The sequence below is a fragment of the Bombyx mori genome, chromosome 21 (assembly GCF_030269925.1).
Source record: "Bombyx mori chromosome 21, ASM3026992v2".
In the NCBI taxonomy this organism is placed as follows: domain Eukaryota; kingdom Metazoa; phylum Arthropoda; class Insecta; order Lepidoptera; family Bombycidae; genus Bombyx; species Bombyx mori.
The window spans coordinates 4,575,949-4,595,821 of record NC_085127.1 but is presented as its reverse complement, the minus strand read 5'-3'; the positions used below and the strand labels follow the sequence as shown (position 1 = coordinate 4,595,821).

Below are 19,873 nucleotides of genomic sequence, written 5' to 3'. Positions count from 1 at the left end.
TCGCATTCCCGCCAAAGAGTGAGAAACTCCACATAACTTCATAAGGTAGTAAAATCGATTTCTTTCAATGTTAGTCAGTGTGATAATGAATTAAATAGATTACAAATGAATTAGGAATGTAATTTTGCTATGGACCACAACGATCAACCAGGAGCTATTTGCTAGCTGTCAAAGCTAGTAGTAAATGTTAGAAGAACAGTTGTATGAAAACGTTGCAAATTTGAATAGGGTCATTTTGCTCCGCTGTTAAAATAAAAGAACACACCGAGTTAGTCGACAGGGAAGTCGAGCAGAGCTTTCCTGCCACCCTCGAACGCGTTATCTTCCATTACGAAGTCAAGGAAGAAATCGCGAAGTTACAAGGACGGAAAGCTTTGGCTCCGACGGAATCCATAATCGCGTTTTAAAAATGTTACTCTCTTCGCTAATAATCATTACGCAATAACGATAAACATCAATGCGTTCAGCAACAGCCTAGAGCCAAGAGCTTCCTCACGGCGCACATCCTAGTAGGGCTAAACAGACGCAGACCCGTCCCAATCGGAGCCCTCTTCTTCGATATCGCAAAGTCTGGCACAACGGTTTAATTTATAAACTGTACACTATGGGGGTGCCAGATAGTCTCGTGCTAATCATACGAGACTTTTCTCTTTTCTCATTTCATTTAATTTTATTCCAGTTGATTAATGTCTCAATCATCTTCATTTTATTTCATTTCACTTCATATTATCATTTTTCATAAAATTAAGAATATAAATTAAAATAAGGCTTAACCTAAAGGTCTTAGTTACCAAGTCATAAAATCTCTTTAAAAAAAACAAAATTGGTAGAACAAAATGTAAATAAAAATGTCGCTCTGATTAGAAATGTGTATTTATTAAAAATTCCAGTTAAACCAGCAAAGTATTATCGACTATTAAATAACAGAGTTAAACAAAGTATTATTGAACGCTTTTGTGATTTAAGGTAACTATTTAGACATACTTTTTGATGATTTAATATGGTATTAATTTTTGAAGTTCAGCCATATTTTAATTGACTCGGTCAACATAATTGTTTGTTTATTTACTGTAGAAATGGATCTATCAATAGCAGACCATAGCGATTCTGATTCCGGCGAAAGCTGGACGCTTCTTGAAAATTCTTCGGCGTGTGGAGAAGATGCTCCGGTTATCTTGAAAAATTTTAATTCTGAAAGGTACCTTCTTATATTCTGCAGATTAATTTTCAACTGCGCAATTATATTTCCGGCGACAGCTGTATAAATGTTTATTAACCGTTCTGCCATATATACATATATACTTTAAATTAAAGGAAATGAGGGAAAAATATTACTGGTCTATTTTTCAATTAAATAGTCAAAAGTATGGAATACATGAAGAAGAACGAGGAGGGGAGTGAGTAAACAAGTTCTTTTTCCCATGTTAGGCAATTACTAGAACCCATAGACACCACAATTTATATGGCACAACCTTGGTATGTCTCAATTATAATCTTGTAAATCTAAATTATTTACCAAACCAGAATTTAAAACTTGTTTTTTCCCCCTACCTATTCCATGGTAGCCTATGAGGCTATTCCAGCTGTGCCCAGATGGGTAGGTGAGCTCACAGGCTCAGCCTAAGAGAATTTGCTAACACTGGCCCTAACAAAAGTAGTGCTTCGCAGAATCTACCACTAGATCGGAATCGCGACCCACTGACAAGATCTGGCGAGAAACTCTGTAGACTGTGTCAATGGGTTAATTCGCTCATCAAACTCTTGTTGTTTCGGGCGACGGCGACTTTGCGTTGCCTCTTTGTGGTGGTATAAATAAACCTTGTGTGACATACTCTGAAAGGAGTTAGTTTAATTTTATTGCATATTATTATGCACTAATAAAATAATATAACATAATAATAAGTTCTTTAAAAACACTTTGTAGAAATGCAGCAGTGCTAGGTAGTATCAATGAATTCAACTCTGGCTGACTGTACAATGTTAATTGAACTTAATTCGATCCACTGCATTCAGAGATCTTCTCCAGAGAGTTCTCCAATTTTTTTATCACTTCTTCTCTGAGAGGAGCTGATGGCCAGTGTCTTGTGAAAATCGAGTACAGCAAAGCAATGCATCCTATTAATGGATAGCATATCATTAATATGCAAGATGAAACACATTGGAGCGAGCACTGAACTTTATGAACATGAGTGTTAATGATCAATGTAATAGAGCAGCTTTTGTCGACAATATGCTCCTTCCATCTAAAAAGCTGATGATCCAATTTACAGTGATCACACGATGTATTCAAGTATGATGAAAACTTCATATTAGTTGTTCAAAAGAAGAAACAAATAATGATCCAAACAGTTGTTTCTGCGTATAAGTATACCTGTAGTTGTGATTTAATGTTGGTTGATTATTTTTTGTGTAAATCAGAACAAGGTTCAAATGTTCTTAATATGAGTACAGTAAAGTAAAAAAATTGAAATTTAAACAGTACTTTACAGATTTTTTAAGTACAGTATTTTTTTTTTAACTTTCTTTGAGTCTGCTATTTCAACTGAACACTATCTACAGTTTTGGGCTTCATATTCCCTTTCCGTGACATGTTGTATAACTTATTTAAAGCTTTCTTGCTCTCATCCCACATAATCTAGGGTCAGTACGTCATGTCCTCTTATCGTGGTGCATAGAGATTTTACATGAATTTTACCTCCTTTGATCATATCTCCATCTAAGTATCTTTATTTCTTAAATAATATCCAAAAATGTATTGTTGAACAGGCAAGCAGTTGACAGCAACACAGACAAAGACGAAGATACAGATGGTATATCTATTATCAGTGATTGTGAACAAGACACAGCTTTTGAACCCAATAATGACCAGCAGCAGTTTTTATCAGAATCAGAATTGAAAGATTTCACAAATCAATATATTTCGATTACACCTATTTCAACCAATAGTAGTGATCATGATGAAGCAAAACATGAATATGATTTTTTAGGTGATAATAACAAGCACAAAACATATGTTCACAGAAGAAACAAAAGATTGAGTACTGTTCTAAATATTATAATGTTGGGTAGTGTCATTACAGCTGCTGGAGTCGCTATTGGTCATATGTGGGGTGCAAAAAATGAATGCTCTACAAACACAATACCGGTATCAGTGAACAAAATTCTATCTAACCTGTATAAATTACAAGAGGAAAATGCATATTTGAGAAATAAACTAAAAGAGTTAACAGGGACCTTAAATTTGCAAAAAAAACCTGTGTTGAGCAAATCTGCAATACATCACGAACGATGCCAAAAAGTTTATGAGGAATCATTAAACAATAGACATGCTGATAAAATTACTAAATGTGTTGATGAATATTTCAATACTGGTTTAGATACACCAAATAAACCATCACTACCTGAGTATGAAAGAGATTTTTTAAATGATATTAATAAATTGAAAAATGTCTATATGCAAAACAAGAGCTGGCTTGATGATGAGATCACTAAAAGATTAAAAAATGAAACACAAATGCATCAGAAATTTAGGAAAGAAATAAAGGTGGCAATTCTGAATACTGTTAGAGAAGAATCTGAGCCAAAGTATGAGAAAATTGAAAATAGAATTACAGAAAAAAAAATCAAAAATCATAAAGGTAAAGAGTCTCAGCTGGAAAATAAATTAAGCAATAGACAAGAAATATCTACACCTCTTTTAACTGAACCAACGTTAGATAGAATATCTTATGCTGATTCATTAAAGCAGTTAAAAAATATTCAAGGAGCAATAAAACAATCTGAAGATACGACTTCATCAATCAGTAAATCGGAAGTGAAGAATGTTAAAAAGAAGGTTCAAGAAATAGATGAAGGACTTAATAGAATAACCAGTGATTATGAAATTTTAAAAGATGACAGGCATGTTTTTCTAAATGCAAAAAAGGAACGAAATAAATATGATCGCCATAAGTCACACAAAAAACAAAAAAGAAAAAATAAATATGAACAATGGGAAATGAAAGGTGGATATTTGAAAGATTATGATGAAATTTCTTTAAGTTCACAAGAAAATGAAAATTTTAATTTGAAATTAGATCAATCTACTGACATAGATAAAAAACATTTGCAACCAACATCCAGTACTGATAAAGGTCATGATTTAAATGCTTTTGGAGAAGTCAGTGATACCAAAGTAGTCATAAATGAACTGAAAAGTTGTAAATACAAAGATAAAAATAAGACACTGAAAGAATTGAAGTGGTATGAGAAAAGGGCAGCCTTTCGAACAGAGGCTAGGAAGAAACTGGAGCATGAACTATTTGGAGAAAACAATGCTAATAAGGCCAGTTGGTACTTCCGACGTATGAATAAACGTGAACAATGTCGTGCCAAGGATACAAATAATACAAACAGAAAATTATATAAACGACAAATGAATTACAAAAACAAAAAATAAAAACATACTTGACTGGCATTGAACTTATTGGGTAAAACTTTTTTTTTGTTTACCATAGAAATGATGAAATAATAATATAATTTTTCCCTTTAATGTTTGTAAAGTAATTTTAAAGAATTACTCTACACAAATACATATTTTAAGAAGTATTGCCATTTATCAAATGGCATCATTTGACTAAAATTTTCCTACAAGTATTTAAGAGAATTTTATTGATTCTAATATTAATGATGTTATTTAATTATATACTTACTCAACGATTAGCAATGTTTTTGAGGACTCCTAACAATTATATATTGCAATAACTTGTACCGCCTTTCTGTAAATTTAGACTGATGTAATTTGATATTAGGAAGCACAGCTATTATAATTATTGTTACTACTTATGTAAATTATTTTAATAGTGACATTTTAATATTCAGAATATTTATGTTGTCTACTTTTTAATGACCTACTATTATTTAAGATACTTTGCCAGTGATTTCACAGCCCGTGATAAATTATTTAGTGATTTAGAAATAAAAAATTAGACCATATCAAAACTGTACTTTTTTGTGTGTATCCTTGTATACTTATTTTCTATTACTTTTAAACTAATATTATATTAAATTCTCGTGTCACGGTGTGCGTGACTGAACTCCTCCGAAACGGCTAGACCGATTTTCGTGAATCTTAGCGTGCATATCGGCCAGGTTGGAGAATCGGACAACATCTATTTTTCATCCCCCTAAATGTTAAGGGTGGTCCACCCCTAAAATTTTTTTTTTACTTTTTAGACAATTTTTTTTGTTTTTATTTTTTTCATGATACAGCATACAAAAATACATACAACCCCAAATTTTCACCCCTCTACGATCAACCCTTATTTTTTATTTGTTAATTAAAAACCTTAATTTTTTTGGTAAGAATTTTTGATTTATTTTGTCATGACTTAAAATAAAAAAATTCATATTACTCTCAATTTTCACTCTTATACGATCAACCCCTATTTTTCCATCCCGATTTTTATTTTTTTTATTTTATCCACAGATCCGCAATAAGGTTGCAAGATGGCAATCAAATATTATAATTGTAGTACGATAAGTTCTTATTCAGAGTTTATAATTTCAAGTTCCTTTAATTATGATTTTTTTCGGTCGACTACTGATCAACTATCAATCGATCAGTTATCCCCGCCAGGTGTCACCACTCATCCAGCAAACATCACGTAGTAGGGGTGAGGATGAAGCCGGTCTCCTGTCTTACTCACTATACATTTTTCAGCCATGTTTTTTGGTTTTATTTGTGTATCAATAGTATGTTCAGTAGGTCTGAGAATCGGCTACTATCTATTTTTCATACCCCTAAGTGATAAGGGTTTTTCCACCCCAAACATTTATTTTTAGATAATTTTTTTTTGTTACAATGAGGTATTATGTGGTTGAATGAGGTTTTTTTTTCTACATTAGAATTTCCCTAGAAATCTTATTTAAGGCAACAAAACGTTTGCCGGGTCAGCTAGTTATTTTGTAAAAATGTATGTATGAAGGTTAATAATAAGGTAATAGTTACAATAATACAAAATCAATTCATTAATGTTTATCTTTCCAGAACAATATATGTTTAATTATGTAGATATTTCAGAACAATTGTTTCCCTTGAAGATTATTCATCTCCGATGGCGCCACTAAAAACTAAATTAATAGCTGCATTCACGTCACCTGAAATCAAATTATTGCAAGTTTCGAATATATAGGGTATATTTCAAAGTTATTAGAATCTCATGGCAACGGGCAAAACCCCAAAACGGGACTGGAAATTTTGGGCCTAAATGAAATAGTTACATGTAGAAATAATAGGTTAGGGAAAAAGTCTTTTCGCGTTATAGTATGTATGAACTTGTAATAAAATCTCTTTGGATATACTGTTTGTATCTGGCTGGTTTTGGTATCATAAATTTTAAAAGAAGATAATTCTAAATTCAAATTAGAAAAAATATGTGATTTTTATTTATTTTTCGTACTGTCAAGATGAGTGAACCTAATGAAGAAATTAGATACATTTTAAAATTTTACTACAATAAAGGTAAGGATGCAACGCAAGCCGCGAAAAAAATTTGCGATGCTTATGGACCTAGTGCAGTGTCTGTGAGAGTAGCACAAATTTGGTTTAAGCGTTTTCAATCCGGAAATTTTGATGTCAAAGATGCACGTCGCTCTGGTCGCCCTATTACGGATAAAATGGATGCCATTTTGAAAAAGCGGAGTAAGATCGGCATATCGGTAGTTACGATGTAGCTGAAAAATTGGGAATTGATCACAAAACTAGTTTTGGCGCATTTGAAAAAAACTGGGTACCCAAAAAACCTCCTCCTACCTCACGAGCTCACTGAACGAAACCTAATGAACCGTATACTCATTTGTGATTCTTTATTACGACGTAATGAAACCGAACCATTTTAGAAGAAGCTGTTAACTGGTGATGAAAAGTGGATCACGTACGACAAGAACGTGCGAAAAAGGTCGTGGTCAAAGGCCGATCAGGCTTCAGAGACTGTGGCGAAACCCGGGTTAACTCGCAACAAGGTGCTGTGTGTGTGGTGGGATTGGAGGGGCATTATTCATTATGAGCTGTTACCACCAGGCAAGAACTCTACTGCGAACAACTGATGAGATTAAAGCAAGAAGTTGAGAGAAGTGGCCGAAATTAATCAACAGAAGGGATGTGGTTTTTCATCATGATAACGCTAGACCTCACACATCTTTAGCCACTCAGCAAAAATTAAGAGAGCTTGGCTGGGAGGTGTTAATGCATCCGCCGTATAGTCCTGACCTTGCACCTTCAGATTTCCACCTATTTCGGTCTTTTCAGAATTCATTAGGCAGTGTCAGGTTAACATCACGAGAGAACTACCAAAACCAATTGTCGCGTTATTTTGATCAAAGTCCCAAAATTTCTATAGCAATGAGATTATGTCCCTACCTACAAGATGGCCAAAAGTTTTCGAACAAAATGGTACCTACATACTTTAGTTAAATGTAAATAAACTATGTATATTAAAAAATGTTGTGAATTTTCTTAAAAAATGCGAAGAAACTTTTTCCTCAACCTATTAGATATGCCGTAATAGGTTGTCGATTACAGAAACCTACAATCGACTAAAAAATTGAATTAATTTAGGAAAATATCGCATGATTAATTAATTCATGAAAGTATGAATGTGTGTGTGATGCTATTAAGAAAAGACTGCCTTTTTGAAAACTTCAGCGATTATAATTTTAAATTGTCTTCAAGATGTACGCTGTTGCAAGCAGCTTCATGTTAAGATAAGCAGAAAGGGGGTTGCCTGCACACGTGCCCCGCTGTCGTGAGTGCCCTTACACTCGAAGGGTCGAAGCGACGTGGACGTGAATAAATTACATTGTGAACTATAAAAGTGGTCACTCATAGTAATTCGCATTTGATAATGTACATGGAAAACTAAATGCAGATGTGAATGATGCTATGTTCTGTAATACATATATCATTGGAAAGCTTAAAGTTGCAATTGATTCATTTGATTTGCCCTCGTCATTTACCAGTGTCTAATAAACTTCGAAGACAAAATATTAAGATCAGCTAAAGTTCCTACCGATGGCACTGCAAGACCCTGTATAAATGAGAAGCAGTCCCGGCATGATGAGGCCCTGAGCTGACGCCTGCGCTAACGCGTTTGTATCGTCTTTCTTATTGCGTTAACAGGGTTCCGTCTTCATGGAAGACCGCCCACGTCCACCCTATCCCCAAGAAGGGTGACCGGTCGGACCCATCGAGCTATAGGCCTATGGCGATAACTTCCTTGCTTTCCAAGGTGATGGAGCGAATTATAAATATACAACTCCTGAAGAATCTTGAGGATCGCCAGCTGATCAGTAATCGACAGTACGGCTTCCGTCACGGTCGCTCAGCTGGCGATCTTCTTGTATACCTTACTCACAGGTGGGCTGAAGCCTTGGAAAGCAAGGGCGAGGCTCTTGCTGTGAGCCTTGATATCGCGAAGGCCTTGGACAGGGTCTGGCATATGGCACTTCTGTCGAAGCTACCATCTTACGGAATCCCCGAGGGTCTCTGCAAGTGGATCGCTAGCTTTTTGGATGGGCGGAGCATCACGGTCGTTGTAGCCGGTGACTGCTCTGATACCATGACCATTAACGCTGGCGTTCCACAAGGTTCGGTGCTCTCCCCCACGCTTTTCATCCTGTATATCAATGACATGCTGTCTATTGATGGCATGCATTGCTATGCGGATGACAGCACGGGGGATGCGCGATATATCGGCCATCAGAGTCTCTCTCGGAGCGTGGTGCAAGAGAGACGATCAAAACTTGTGTCTGAAGTGGAGAACTCTCTGGGGCGAGTCTCCAAATGGGGTGAATTGAACTTGGTTCAATTCAACCCGTTAAAGACACAAGTTTGCGCGTTCACTGCCAAGAAACCTGCCTGAGAAACGAATACTACGATAGAGAATTCTGGGGTGATTTTCATTACCCGGTTTCTGTTTCAATTATGGCAGTATTGTCTTATATTGACGTTGCGGTTTCAAAAATAAGTGCCCCTTTTACATTGTATATTATCCTCAATTAATATTTGTAATTGAAAGGTCAGTGAATGAGGCTGATCACCCATGGTTGGCCCAAGAGCTCGACAACCTTTGAAGGTCATAATTGGCGGTAGGCAGCGGCTTGGCTCTGCCCCTGGCATTGCTGAAGTCCATGGGCGAAGGTAACCACTCACAATCAGGTGGGCCATATGCTCGTATGCTTACAAGAGCAATAAAAAAAATTAACTCAGCAGAGACAGTTCATGCAACATATTTACCGGAGCATATTAGTAGGGCGCGAACATTTAGGGCGTCGTCCAGTAGACCCATTTCATGCATATGGTTCAATTGTGTTGTAAAATTATCTTCCCTTCCTCCGGGACTTTGAGATGAAGATGCTACAATTAAAATTATAATTTGAACGTTGTATTACATTTAACAAATGTACCATAACTAGAATCGTTATTGTCCAAGTCAGTAATAGAACAAAAATGTCAACAAAATGTGGTTATGGTATTTGCATTATTTCCATGAGTCTGTCTGGTAGCTACATGAGACCATGTCACGCTTAAGCAATTTTATCAATTCAAATAAATTTGAATTTAAAATTCAACAAAAATTTATACCGTTGATACTCTGACTACAGTAGCCGAATATTCAACTGATACTATTAAACAAAACTAGAATGCTGAATGAATACCTGCAGTACTTTGTTCCATAGGTGTTCCATCACTTTGTCTATTGCTGGATCTGTTTATAGCTTCTGAAATAGCTTCACTGAACATTTCCGGAGTGATAACCGAGCGACTGGGGCCTGTAAGTGATATTAGTATTACAAGTGTTAAATATGTATGAAAATAATAAAAGATCATTTTGAATTCGGGTGTTTTATTTTTATTTAATTTTTTTATTGCTTAGATGGGCGGACGAGCTCACAGCCCGCCTGGTGTTAAGTGGTTCTTGGAGCCCATAGACATCTACAAAGTAAATGTAATAAATAATAATAATAATAACATAAGTGTTATTTCAGCATTCTTGTTGAAAGTCAAAATGAACTCTACCACCAATTCAAAGAACACATGGAAGAAGGAACACAGCTGGCTTTCTTATTCTTATTTGCCATCATACTCATTATTTAAGACAAACTTCTGAATAATTTAAATACCAAAATGAATTGTCAACATTGAGAAATTATTTTAGGGGATAATGAGACTTATTAAAATAACAATTAAATCAGAACTGGTTCGCTCAATCCACTATGAATAGTATTCAAAAGTGTGTACCTGAGGTCTGCGTGGAGGAGTGCGGTCGGGAGGAGTCGCCGGCGTGCAGCAACCGCAGCAGGCTCTCGTGACTGCCGCCGCCGCTCCGCGGAGTCGACACGGCTTCCGTGGCCGCCTGCCACAATCCGTAACTTACATACTATTACTTAATAAAAGTTACTTAATTCCTCCAAGATCTTGCCACTTAAATATGAATCACATTAGATAAATAATGCTTGTTCATGTTTATGTGAGTAAAATAATATTTACACGCCCTTATTAGGAATTTCGTGAATCCCCCGATATTTAAATCCTCAAGAAGCTCAAAGTGATGAACTGCCATTCGACTGTTAGTAATTAATCACGAAAGCCCTCTGACAATTTGGAGGAATTGATTATGTCACAAAATTTAAAAGAAAAGATGCAGCCCTTTATATTTCATTATCAGAGTGTTGTAACACATCAAGATCTAACATCATGCGCTATTACATTACAGGTAGGGAAAAATAGAAAGCTCTCTCTTGTCATAGAAAGTAATGAGGCAAAGCGGTGCATTGATGACAGAGAAATATAATTAATGTTCTTAAGGGACCTATAAGTCTTGTCTCACAGTCTCTCACCTGCAATGCTGCTGCTAACTGTTCTTGAGTTATTTGGTTTCTTTCACCATTTTCATCAGTCTCCTCATCTTCACCATCTTCATCTTCAGACAAAGCCTCCAATGAATATGCAAATCCAGATGTGGGTGCTGAAAGTGTAAGTTAACAGTGTTATCTGTGATGGATTGGTGTATCAAGACAAGAAATGTTAATATTGTAGTCCTATTATATCTGGCAAAAGATCTAATAACAAAATGAAAGTAAGTACATATTCTAGACTACTGAAACATGATGTACCACTCTTTTAATAAAATTGATTATATAAAAAGACATTGTTTTCTTGAAACTACTACCTCTACAGCATGCCAGTGACAGTACCTCAAAACATCTCTAAAGGTACCAACATCAATCAGCAACCAAGGCCATTTGTTAGGCAGTTTGACAGTGGATAGAGGACAAAGATGCATATACATTCATTTCTATTTGTTTAGATAGATAATATAAATAAGTTGATTTACTTCATTTGTCTATTATATATTAGAAGATAATCATATTTAAAGAATATATTCTATTCATATGTTGGAGCTGATGTGCAGTTTTGTTTGGTCCCTAAATAATCTTACCAGTATCACCAGGAGTAGATCCGGTTGAAGAGCGTGATCTAACAAGATTTGTGAGGTGTCTCAATGCTATGGGCAATTCTGGATGGGCTGTGGCACCCCGCCTCATTGTTTGTAGATTGGCACCCAGAGCTGCCAATAACTCAACCTCGTGCAATATTGAAAGAGCTACACAATCCTCTCCTAGTGATGGGGCCTGTTCTATGATCTCAGCCATAACAGAGTCATCATTTAAGAGCTGCAAATATAGGACTTTATTTAAAAATAATCTTTTTTACATTTAAATATAGTGATAAGCAACCTGGAAATTCAATTCGTGGATAATTCAACCAAAGTACAGCATAGAACAACAAACAGAGTATTCCATGCCATTTCCCAGTGACAGCCATTTCAAATTACAGTTGACACTTTAACCTTATAAATCAAAGCAGGAGGCAACAGGTCATGTTGTGGCACAGTCTCCCGAAACTACGGTGCGAAATCCAGGTGAGCTGATAGCTTCTCCACTCATTTAAATAAATACAAAATGACAATATAAATGGTGTAATGACCTGCATAGCTCTAGTCCAACCTGGTGCATTTGGTGTACATCCAAGAGTTCTCAGTGATGCATTTAACTGCTGCAGCTCAGCATCAGTGTAAGTTGGAGGTGCTGCACTGGCAGTGGTAGTCTTCTTTTTCACAACATGCACCATTTCACCAGACTTGACTCCACATTCTTGAAGTGTTGCCTTGTCTTTTAAGATTTTTCCGTGGTGAATTAATTCTGTTGGTATTAAAAAAATGTTTTACATCAAGATAATTAGTGACTGTAAAGATTGTTTCTGAACATTTTGACTTATTTATTACAGGAATATTAATTGGGGGTGTACTTAAATATTATAGCCATACTGTACTGAAATGCTGCCTGCACTATTACAATAATTTGAGACACACAAGTGGTGATGAGTGTATAATATTGTAAGGTTTATAGGGGGAAGACGGAGGAGGAGGTGTGTGCGTTGGTTGTTTATTGCATGTTGTCCTCCATAAACCTCATCAGAGTGGTCTATAAAACACTGAATATGATTACATGTTTATTCGCGTCAGTGACAGCGGTGGATCGCTGCACGTTGACCACTGACTGACTAACGTATGCTGCTCATTACTATATACACAATAACTACATAGTAAGCTAAGCGGGGCGGGGTATCATTCCCCTACAATATGAACTAGATTGAATTGTTGATAAAAATATTGTCTCGAAGCAAAGAGAATAAAAAATGAAGAGCTAAAAAAAGGCTAATTTTAGGGCAAGCAACGAACCAATAAAAACAAAAAGGAACAATAATTTCATGTAAAAACAAATAATATATTTTTACATGAAACACAAATATAAATTATTCTATTTATTATTCGACAAACATCTGCTTTGTAGATAAAATTATACTTCTCATTAGTCATACACATTTAAAAAACAAATTTTACATTTCAACTTTTGGTACTTACGTATTAGCGCCACTGCTGCAAAAATCCGTTAAACTTTCCTTTATGGTCTGTCGATTTTGGGTCAGGGTGGGGGTGGGGGGAGGGAGGGGGTAAGGGTTTACTCCCTGCACCATTCCCACCCCGCGGAACCCCATGGTTATGAAGACATCCACGGTTTTTTTTTATTTATTAAAATTGCATTATTTAGTCAAACTCAAATGGAGCTTTAGTTTGAATCCGCCTTATCTCCGGCGCTGCGGGAAGAGCAGCCCTTCCGCCTTTGCGTGCCGAAGCACGGTCACTCATGCTCCGTCACAGCGGGCGAGGACTGCTCTCCCTCCGCGCCTCCGGTTTTTTAAATACACTCTAGGGGTAGGACAGACAAGACCAGGTGGAAAGTGGGGTACTCTGATTCGCTTTTCCATATTTTTCGAGTTGTCCACACTTGCTAACCATAACATTTTTGCCGCGGTGGCGTTAATACGTAAGTACCCAATTTTTTGTTTATTTGATAGTTTAATCCGTATCAGTCGAAGCCATGAAAATGGAAATATTGAAAATCTAGATATGTAGTGTTGTATATCCACTCTATTGTGATTCTTTGTCTAATTCAATTTTTTCGAGGCTTTTAATACATATTACGATTTATACAAGAACGTACCTAATGACGATGATGGTACGTTGGATCGCTTTTCAGCCTCAGTTCTAAGAGAATCTACTGTATTCTCGAGTCCAAAATTCTCTAGTTTGTGACGTTCTATTGGTCCAGGTTTCACTTTTATACCCAAAAATATGCATGGCTGGTTATCCATTTCTTGTTGAGATTGCCTTTTAATATGACCCTATAGATAATTAAAGAAGCAATAAATTCTAAAAAAAATTATTTTAGTGACTTGCAGAAAGCATTATTTTTCACAATTTTCACATAAGTGACAGGTATGTATTATCATTATTATTTTTTTTAAGTGATTTTATGACCTGGTAGCTAAGACCTTTAGGTCAAGCCTTATTTTAATTTTAATGATACGTAACTTTTTTATATGAAAATGATATTATGAAATGAAAAGAAAGTTCATTATTATGAAACATGGCATGAAGTGAAATGAAAACGAAACGAAATGACATGAGATGAGATGATATGGGATGAAGTATAATTTCAGTAAAATGGTAGTCATTAACTGTGACTTTTTCAGTGGACTTTTTGGAAGATCCCGAGAAGTTACGTTCAGTGGCTTTGTTTCATTTTCCCACATTTGTGCACTTTCGCAGATACTAAATAGTTAATAAACCACAATTATTACACATTTAAATCTGAAGAAACACTAACTAGCCAACTGTACTTTTTTATGTTTAATGTATCGCACTGTTTATTAGTTTTTTGGTGTACAATAAAGAATTCTCTCTCTCTCTCTCTAGACAAAATAAAACAAATCACACAACTTCACTCCCCGCGTTCCCGCCAAAAAGTCTTAAAGGTCAGATTTTTTTTTAATGGATTTTATGACCTCGTAACTAAGACCTTTAGGTCATGTCTTATTTTAATTTATATTCATATTTTTAAGAAAAATGATATTATGGAGTGAAATGAAATGATGATTAATTTGAGACATTAATCAACTGGGATGAAATTAAATGAAATGAAATGGGATGAAATATAATTTCAGTAAAATGGTGGTCATCTACTGAGACTTTTTCATTGGACTTTTTGGAGGATCCCGAGAAGTGACGTCCAGCGGCTTTGTTTCATTTTCCCACATTTGTACACTTTCGCAGTTATTAAACAGTTAATAAACCACCATTATTACACATTTAAACCTGAAAAAACACTAAATAGACAAAATAAAACAAATCACACAACTTCACTCCTCGCGTTCCCGCCAAAAAGTCCTTAAAGATCAGATAGTAGTTATTTTGCATAGATAATACACTAAATATTTGAGAGATATTTTGTATATCCTGTGTAAAATATATTCTGTAATGAAAATGACGGATATGTCCATGCAAGGAAAATGCATAGACCTATATAGTTCATTGGGAAAATGATAATAACGAAATGTTTTTCGTTGGCATATTTAATAAAGTAACACATTGAAGTTAAAGGAACTTTCTTTTTTAAATCAACATTTTGGTCAGACGATAAAATGACTTGAAAATGAAGAACGGATGTCTCGATTTATCAGAGGCCAAAATTGCGGAGCGCAATGAACGTGCCAAGAAACTTTATCGGTAAGCAAAAATGTTCTTACACATAAACTTATTGAGAATAAGTTAATGATTTACAACGTAGTTACATTAAATGAATTCTAACATACGCTCCTATAGAAAATTAAACTAGAATATGTCTAAACAATTACGTAGCTATGCTAAAGAGTACTTGATTGTATTATTCCTCAACATTTAAGTATGTGAATTAATGTTATTATTGTTGATATTACGTCATATCGAATATTGTAGTTCAAGTTTTTATTTATTTATATAATCACAGTCTCACAATAAAGTGTTATTCAGATTACCAGATTTAATGATCATTCAGCCAATAAAGTATCGAACATACACTCTACGTTTTAATTTAAATAATATTAAGCACAGGCCGTACCAGTATCAATTAAAAATATTCTAATTTCAGCTATTTAAGTGATGTAGCAAGACGTATCAATGACATGTCGACTACAAGTAAATTTGTGGCAGACCTCTTTACTACTAACATTGAAGTCCAGAGACAAAAGCTGAGGGACAATTGTGAGAAGTTACTGTTTCTAGATCCAATTAATTACGGCAAGAAAGCACTTGAACTACTATGGAGAAAAGTATATTATGACACTATATCTACTGCCAAAAAGTTGAGAACTGATAGTGAGCATGACCATTTCCTGTTCACCCTCATCCAATGTGGAATTGGTAATTTTCACCATTTCTTAGATAGAATTCATTATGAAATGAAAGTAGATTTCAAGGAGTTAGATTATATGCCCAATACTGAAGAAGATGAGTTGCAACTATCTTCTGGTAATGTTGAACTATCAAATTTTGGAAAATCTGCTTTGCACTCATGTTTGATATATTTAGGGGATTTAAGTCGTTATGCAGTGGAAATATCAAATCACTTTGAACCAACAATTGCTGCTCGATACTACTTACAAGCTGCTCATACTGACTTTACATTGGGAATGCCTTATAATCAATTAGGAAACCTTTATCTTGAAAAAAATTACAACTTGGATTCTGTATGTTTTTATATTCACTGTCTTAATTCTAAAAATCCATTTGAAGGGGCCATGGGTAATCTTACAAAAATATTTGAGAAAAATGATCAGTTTTACCATACAATAAATGAATCAGATACTTTAACTCAGGTTGAACATATACAAAATACAATTGTGAATTTTCTTTCATTAATTGAGATATGGTACTTGAACAAATCTGATTCTGATATTCCTCAGCGCTGCAGCAAAATCGCACAGCAGCTAAAGATTTGTATGGAGTTTAATGAAGCCACACTTCCTGATATTGATAAAAATTATGATGATTATCTATCAATTTTGGAACATGAAACCAATTTTCCATCTTATTTAAATCCAAATCTAATACATCGTATGGTTCTGATTTGTTTATTCACAGTCTCAAAAATGACAGAAATTGATGAAACAAAAGCCTTTGCATGCAAAGCTTTCACTCTTGCTCTTTTGTCTCAACTTTTGTTGAAATTGCTTAAGCAATTGGATTCAATTGGTTTTGTAAATCCTAGGCAGATTCATAATTATGGATCTTCAAAACCACACAATGAACAAACAGAAAAATATGAGAACAATAATGATGAAAATAAAGAAATTATAGAAAGCACAGTGAACAATGGCCAGAATGCAGAACAAGAATTGGAGGAGCAGAAACAAAATAATGTAAAAGAAAACAATCTAAATGGTCATGCTAAGCATGCAAAGAAAGCACTTATGAAACGTCGTCGCCGTCGACGCATTGCCTCTTCAGAAAGTTCTGACGTGAGTGATGCTAATACTGAAAGCAGTGATTTAGATGAAATTGAACATTCATACAGCGACTTGTCAGATTCCTCTGATCAATCTGTATCACTTAGTGAAGCTAGCGATTGTGATGAAGTTAACGATGAAACTAAAGATGAAAGTAGTGAACAAATTAATGAAAAAGTAGAACCAAATAAAATATTGAATGATGATATCACCTCAAAGATTACAGAAACAAATTCACTTAATTCATCAAATTTATTGAATTGTAATACAACAAAATCTCAGGAAAACAGCAAAGTAAACACTATAGAATTGAAAACTTTTTTACAAGGAAACAATTTCATGGCCAGTATCAAGCTGTTGTTGGATTGGATTTTGATTGAAAAAGATTTAATTCTTTCATGTGGAGACAGCGGAGAGTCCTTGTTTCAATGCGTTGTAGATTTGTTAAATATTTTTACATTTTATTTCAATACAAAATCTGATGAGGGGACTAAAGAAGATTGTGAATTAATAAAGTACATTAGAAATTTAGTCATGAAAATGAAACTTGAATACAAGACAATACCCTTACCTGAAGATATAAATTTACGGGGAACAAACATTTGTAAATTTGATAAAGATGCTGCTGAATGGCACATCTTAGAAAAGTATAAATTATCTGTTTATGAAGAAAACGTAATAAGGATTCTTAACTTCATAGATTTTGGGAACCAGATAGCTAAAATTATACCCAGAATAAGATTTAACAGGACCATGAAATTGTTTTATCTAAAAAACATTCACCCTCCTAAATTGAATACCAAAATTAACCATAAAAGAAGTAGAGAATGGCATTCAAAGAAAAATGTATGTATATTTAATTTCCATAGAATTAACATCAATGTTTTTGTTTTTAAACTAACAGTTGTGGTTTTGCTTTATTTTTCAGACTGAATCGAATGAAAGTGGATTACTACGGCGCCTTGGTCGACTATGGTTGACATCACAAGTACGCGAGTTGGAACGCAGCGGACAGTCGGCGGCACCTGCATTACTCGTACTTGACACCGCAGCTCTTAACAAACACCTCCGTCGTGTCAAACAGCTCCTACTCACAACCAACTTTGTGCTCATGGTGCCTACAGTTGGTAAGATATCGTCTTCTCGCATTAAAACTGTATAATCTCAAAACTTACTAATTTTTTACAGGTGTGTTTTAAAGGCTTAACCAGGGACGTCTTAAGCTAGGATGGGGCCCTTGGGCACACAAGAATTTGAGGCCCTTTTGGAAAGTAAAAAAAGCAAATTATAATAACATTTTTTTACTGAGTATGACCATTTGTTATACGTAATCAAATACAGTATGATATAATGTCATTAATGATATTAGAATGCTGCTGGTTTTTTGATTACGATTTCGATAACGGTTTCTTTCGGGATTTCTGTTGAGCAAAATCTTCTATTATAGGCATAGTATATGCCTTCTAAATACCTCCTAACTACTGAAAAAAGTGTAATGTGCTCGACAAAAATGTTTTGAGAATAAACGTGTGAGAGAAATTGTCGGTCTTTCGGGGCCTCCTGAGAATGGGGGCCCTGGGCACGGGCCCCGTGTGCCCTTATGGTAAAGACGGTATTGGGCTTAACTTGTGATATTTTTAATATTAATCATATCTGCAACATTTAATTTTATTTTTTAACAGTTACACTATCTGTCTTTTAAAGTAAGATAAAATTATTTAATAATTTTCTTAGTAGTAGTCAAAACATAGATAAACTAAAAAACTAAAATAAACTACGCTCTTTTAACAGTATTTATGAGAAAAATACTGGTGATACCAAATGTTTTCGCATATTAACTCAATTTCGAATATTTTTGGAAATTGTACACTTTTAATCCGAAAAGACGATATGTCTTTTTCAAGTTTATGACTCACCTGATGTTATATAGCTGCTATAGTGATGGTAATTGCTTGTGCTAATAATAAATACAATAGTTTGCTGCTCACTATCTTGAAATGTAAGATCAAAATGACTTCTGCTGATTAACTGAAGATTGAAAGATGAAAGAAGAGAAAACCTTAAGCAATGTGTAATATATTTCCTTCATTATTTCAGTGCTACAAGAACTGGACAATTTGAAGCGAGAGCAGAGCACAGCACGTAAAGCTATCCGTTGGTTGGAACTTCAATTAAAAAATGGCTCAAGATTTCTACGAGCACAACGTCCGAACCAGTCAAAGCCCCTGCCGCTCTTGAAATATCCCCGTAAAGCTCCAGCCCATATTAATAACTTTATTCAGATTTTAGAGTTCTGCAATCATTTCGTAGCGGAAGATAAAAAGACGCAAGGATCCGGTGATGCTGAAAACGTTTTACAAGGGAAGTCTTCGTCCGTCCTTATACTACTCGTTGGCAATGCTGATGAAGATGAAGAACAGTATAAAGAATTTAGTGTTATGGGCGCAGCGCAATCGGCCGGCATTTCCGTAGAAAACATCGTAGATTTCTACAGCAAATGGCGACAGACATCGCATAAAAACGGTAAAAAGAGGTGAACGCGTGTCGATCACGAGACCGGTTTTGATCACTATGGAAAGAATGGACTTCGAGGATATCGATAAAACGTCAAAAAGCTCTTGCGAGGTTTTGATAGGACACGTCCAAAACGCTCACTATACACTATACAAAAAAAAAAAAACTAATAATGTTTTCATTGAAGGTAGCGCGGAAAATTTTCTATTGATGTATTGTATCAATAATAAATTTTTATATATCGGTGTAACATTATATAACCATCCATAAATTCATAATTCATAATGTATTCATATAGCATACGATTGGGAAAATTATCATTTTTAGTTCACATTGATTACAAACTACTCAACCGTTTCATTGCCTGTGTGCTACAACACCATTCAAATTAATTTCTCATTAGAATAAATTCGTTGTCATTGAAAAATAAAA

The 19,873-nt window shown here is 34.9% G+C and overlaps 3 protein-coding genes across 3 annotated transcripts; 2 read left to right on the top strand and 1 right to left on the bottom strand.

Moving 5' to 3' along the window:
• The first annotated feature begins 797 nt into the window (after positions 1–797).
• On the top strand, positions 798–4,980 carry LOC101743893 (uncharacterized). The gene is made up of 3 exons (XM_004929559.5): positions 798–966; positions 1,075–1,198; positions 2,767–4,980. The coding sequence occupies exons 2-3, from the start codon at positions 1,077–1,079 to the stop codon at positions 4,436–4,438; spliced, it is 1,794 nt and encodes a 597-aa protein (XP_004929616.1). The 5' UTR covers positions 798–966; positions 1,075–1,076; the 3' UTR covers positions 4,439–4,980.
• A 1,021-nt stretch (positions 4,981–6,001) lies between these two features.
• On the bottom strand, positions 6,002–14,357 carry LOC101743744 (ubiquitin-like protein 7). The gene is made up of 8 exons (XM_004929558.3): positions 13,606–14,357; positions 12,029–12,243; positions 11,481–11,715; positions 10,879–11,006; positions 10,280–10,394; positions 9,697–9,810; positions 9,275–9,394; positions 6,002–6,138 (listed from the first exon to the last, which is right to left on the bottom strand). The coding sequence occupies exons 1-8, from the start codon at positions 13,754–13,756 to the stop codon at positions 6,083–6,085; spliced, it is 1,134 nt and encodes a 377-aa protein (XP_004929615.1). The 5' UTR covers positions 13,757–14,357; the 3' UTR covers positions 6,002–6,082.
• Positions 14,358–14,904: 547 nt separating this feature from the next.
• On the top strand, positions 14,905–19,873 carry LOC101743604 (nonsense-mediated mRNA decay factor SMG5). Its single transcript, XM_004929557.5, has 4 exons — positions 14,905–15,170; positions 15,571–17,773; positions 17,856–18,054; positions 19,025–19,873. Exons 1-4 carry the CDS (start codon positions 15,097–15,099, stop codon positions 19,462–19,464), a joined length of 2,916 nt encoding a protein of 971 aa, XP_004929614.3. The 5' UTR covers positions 14,905–15,096; the 3' UTR covers positions 19,465–19,873.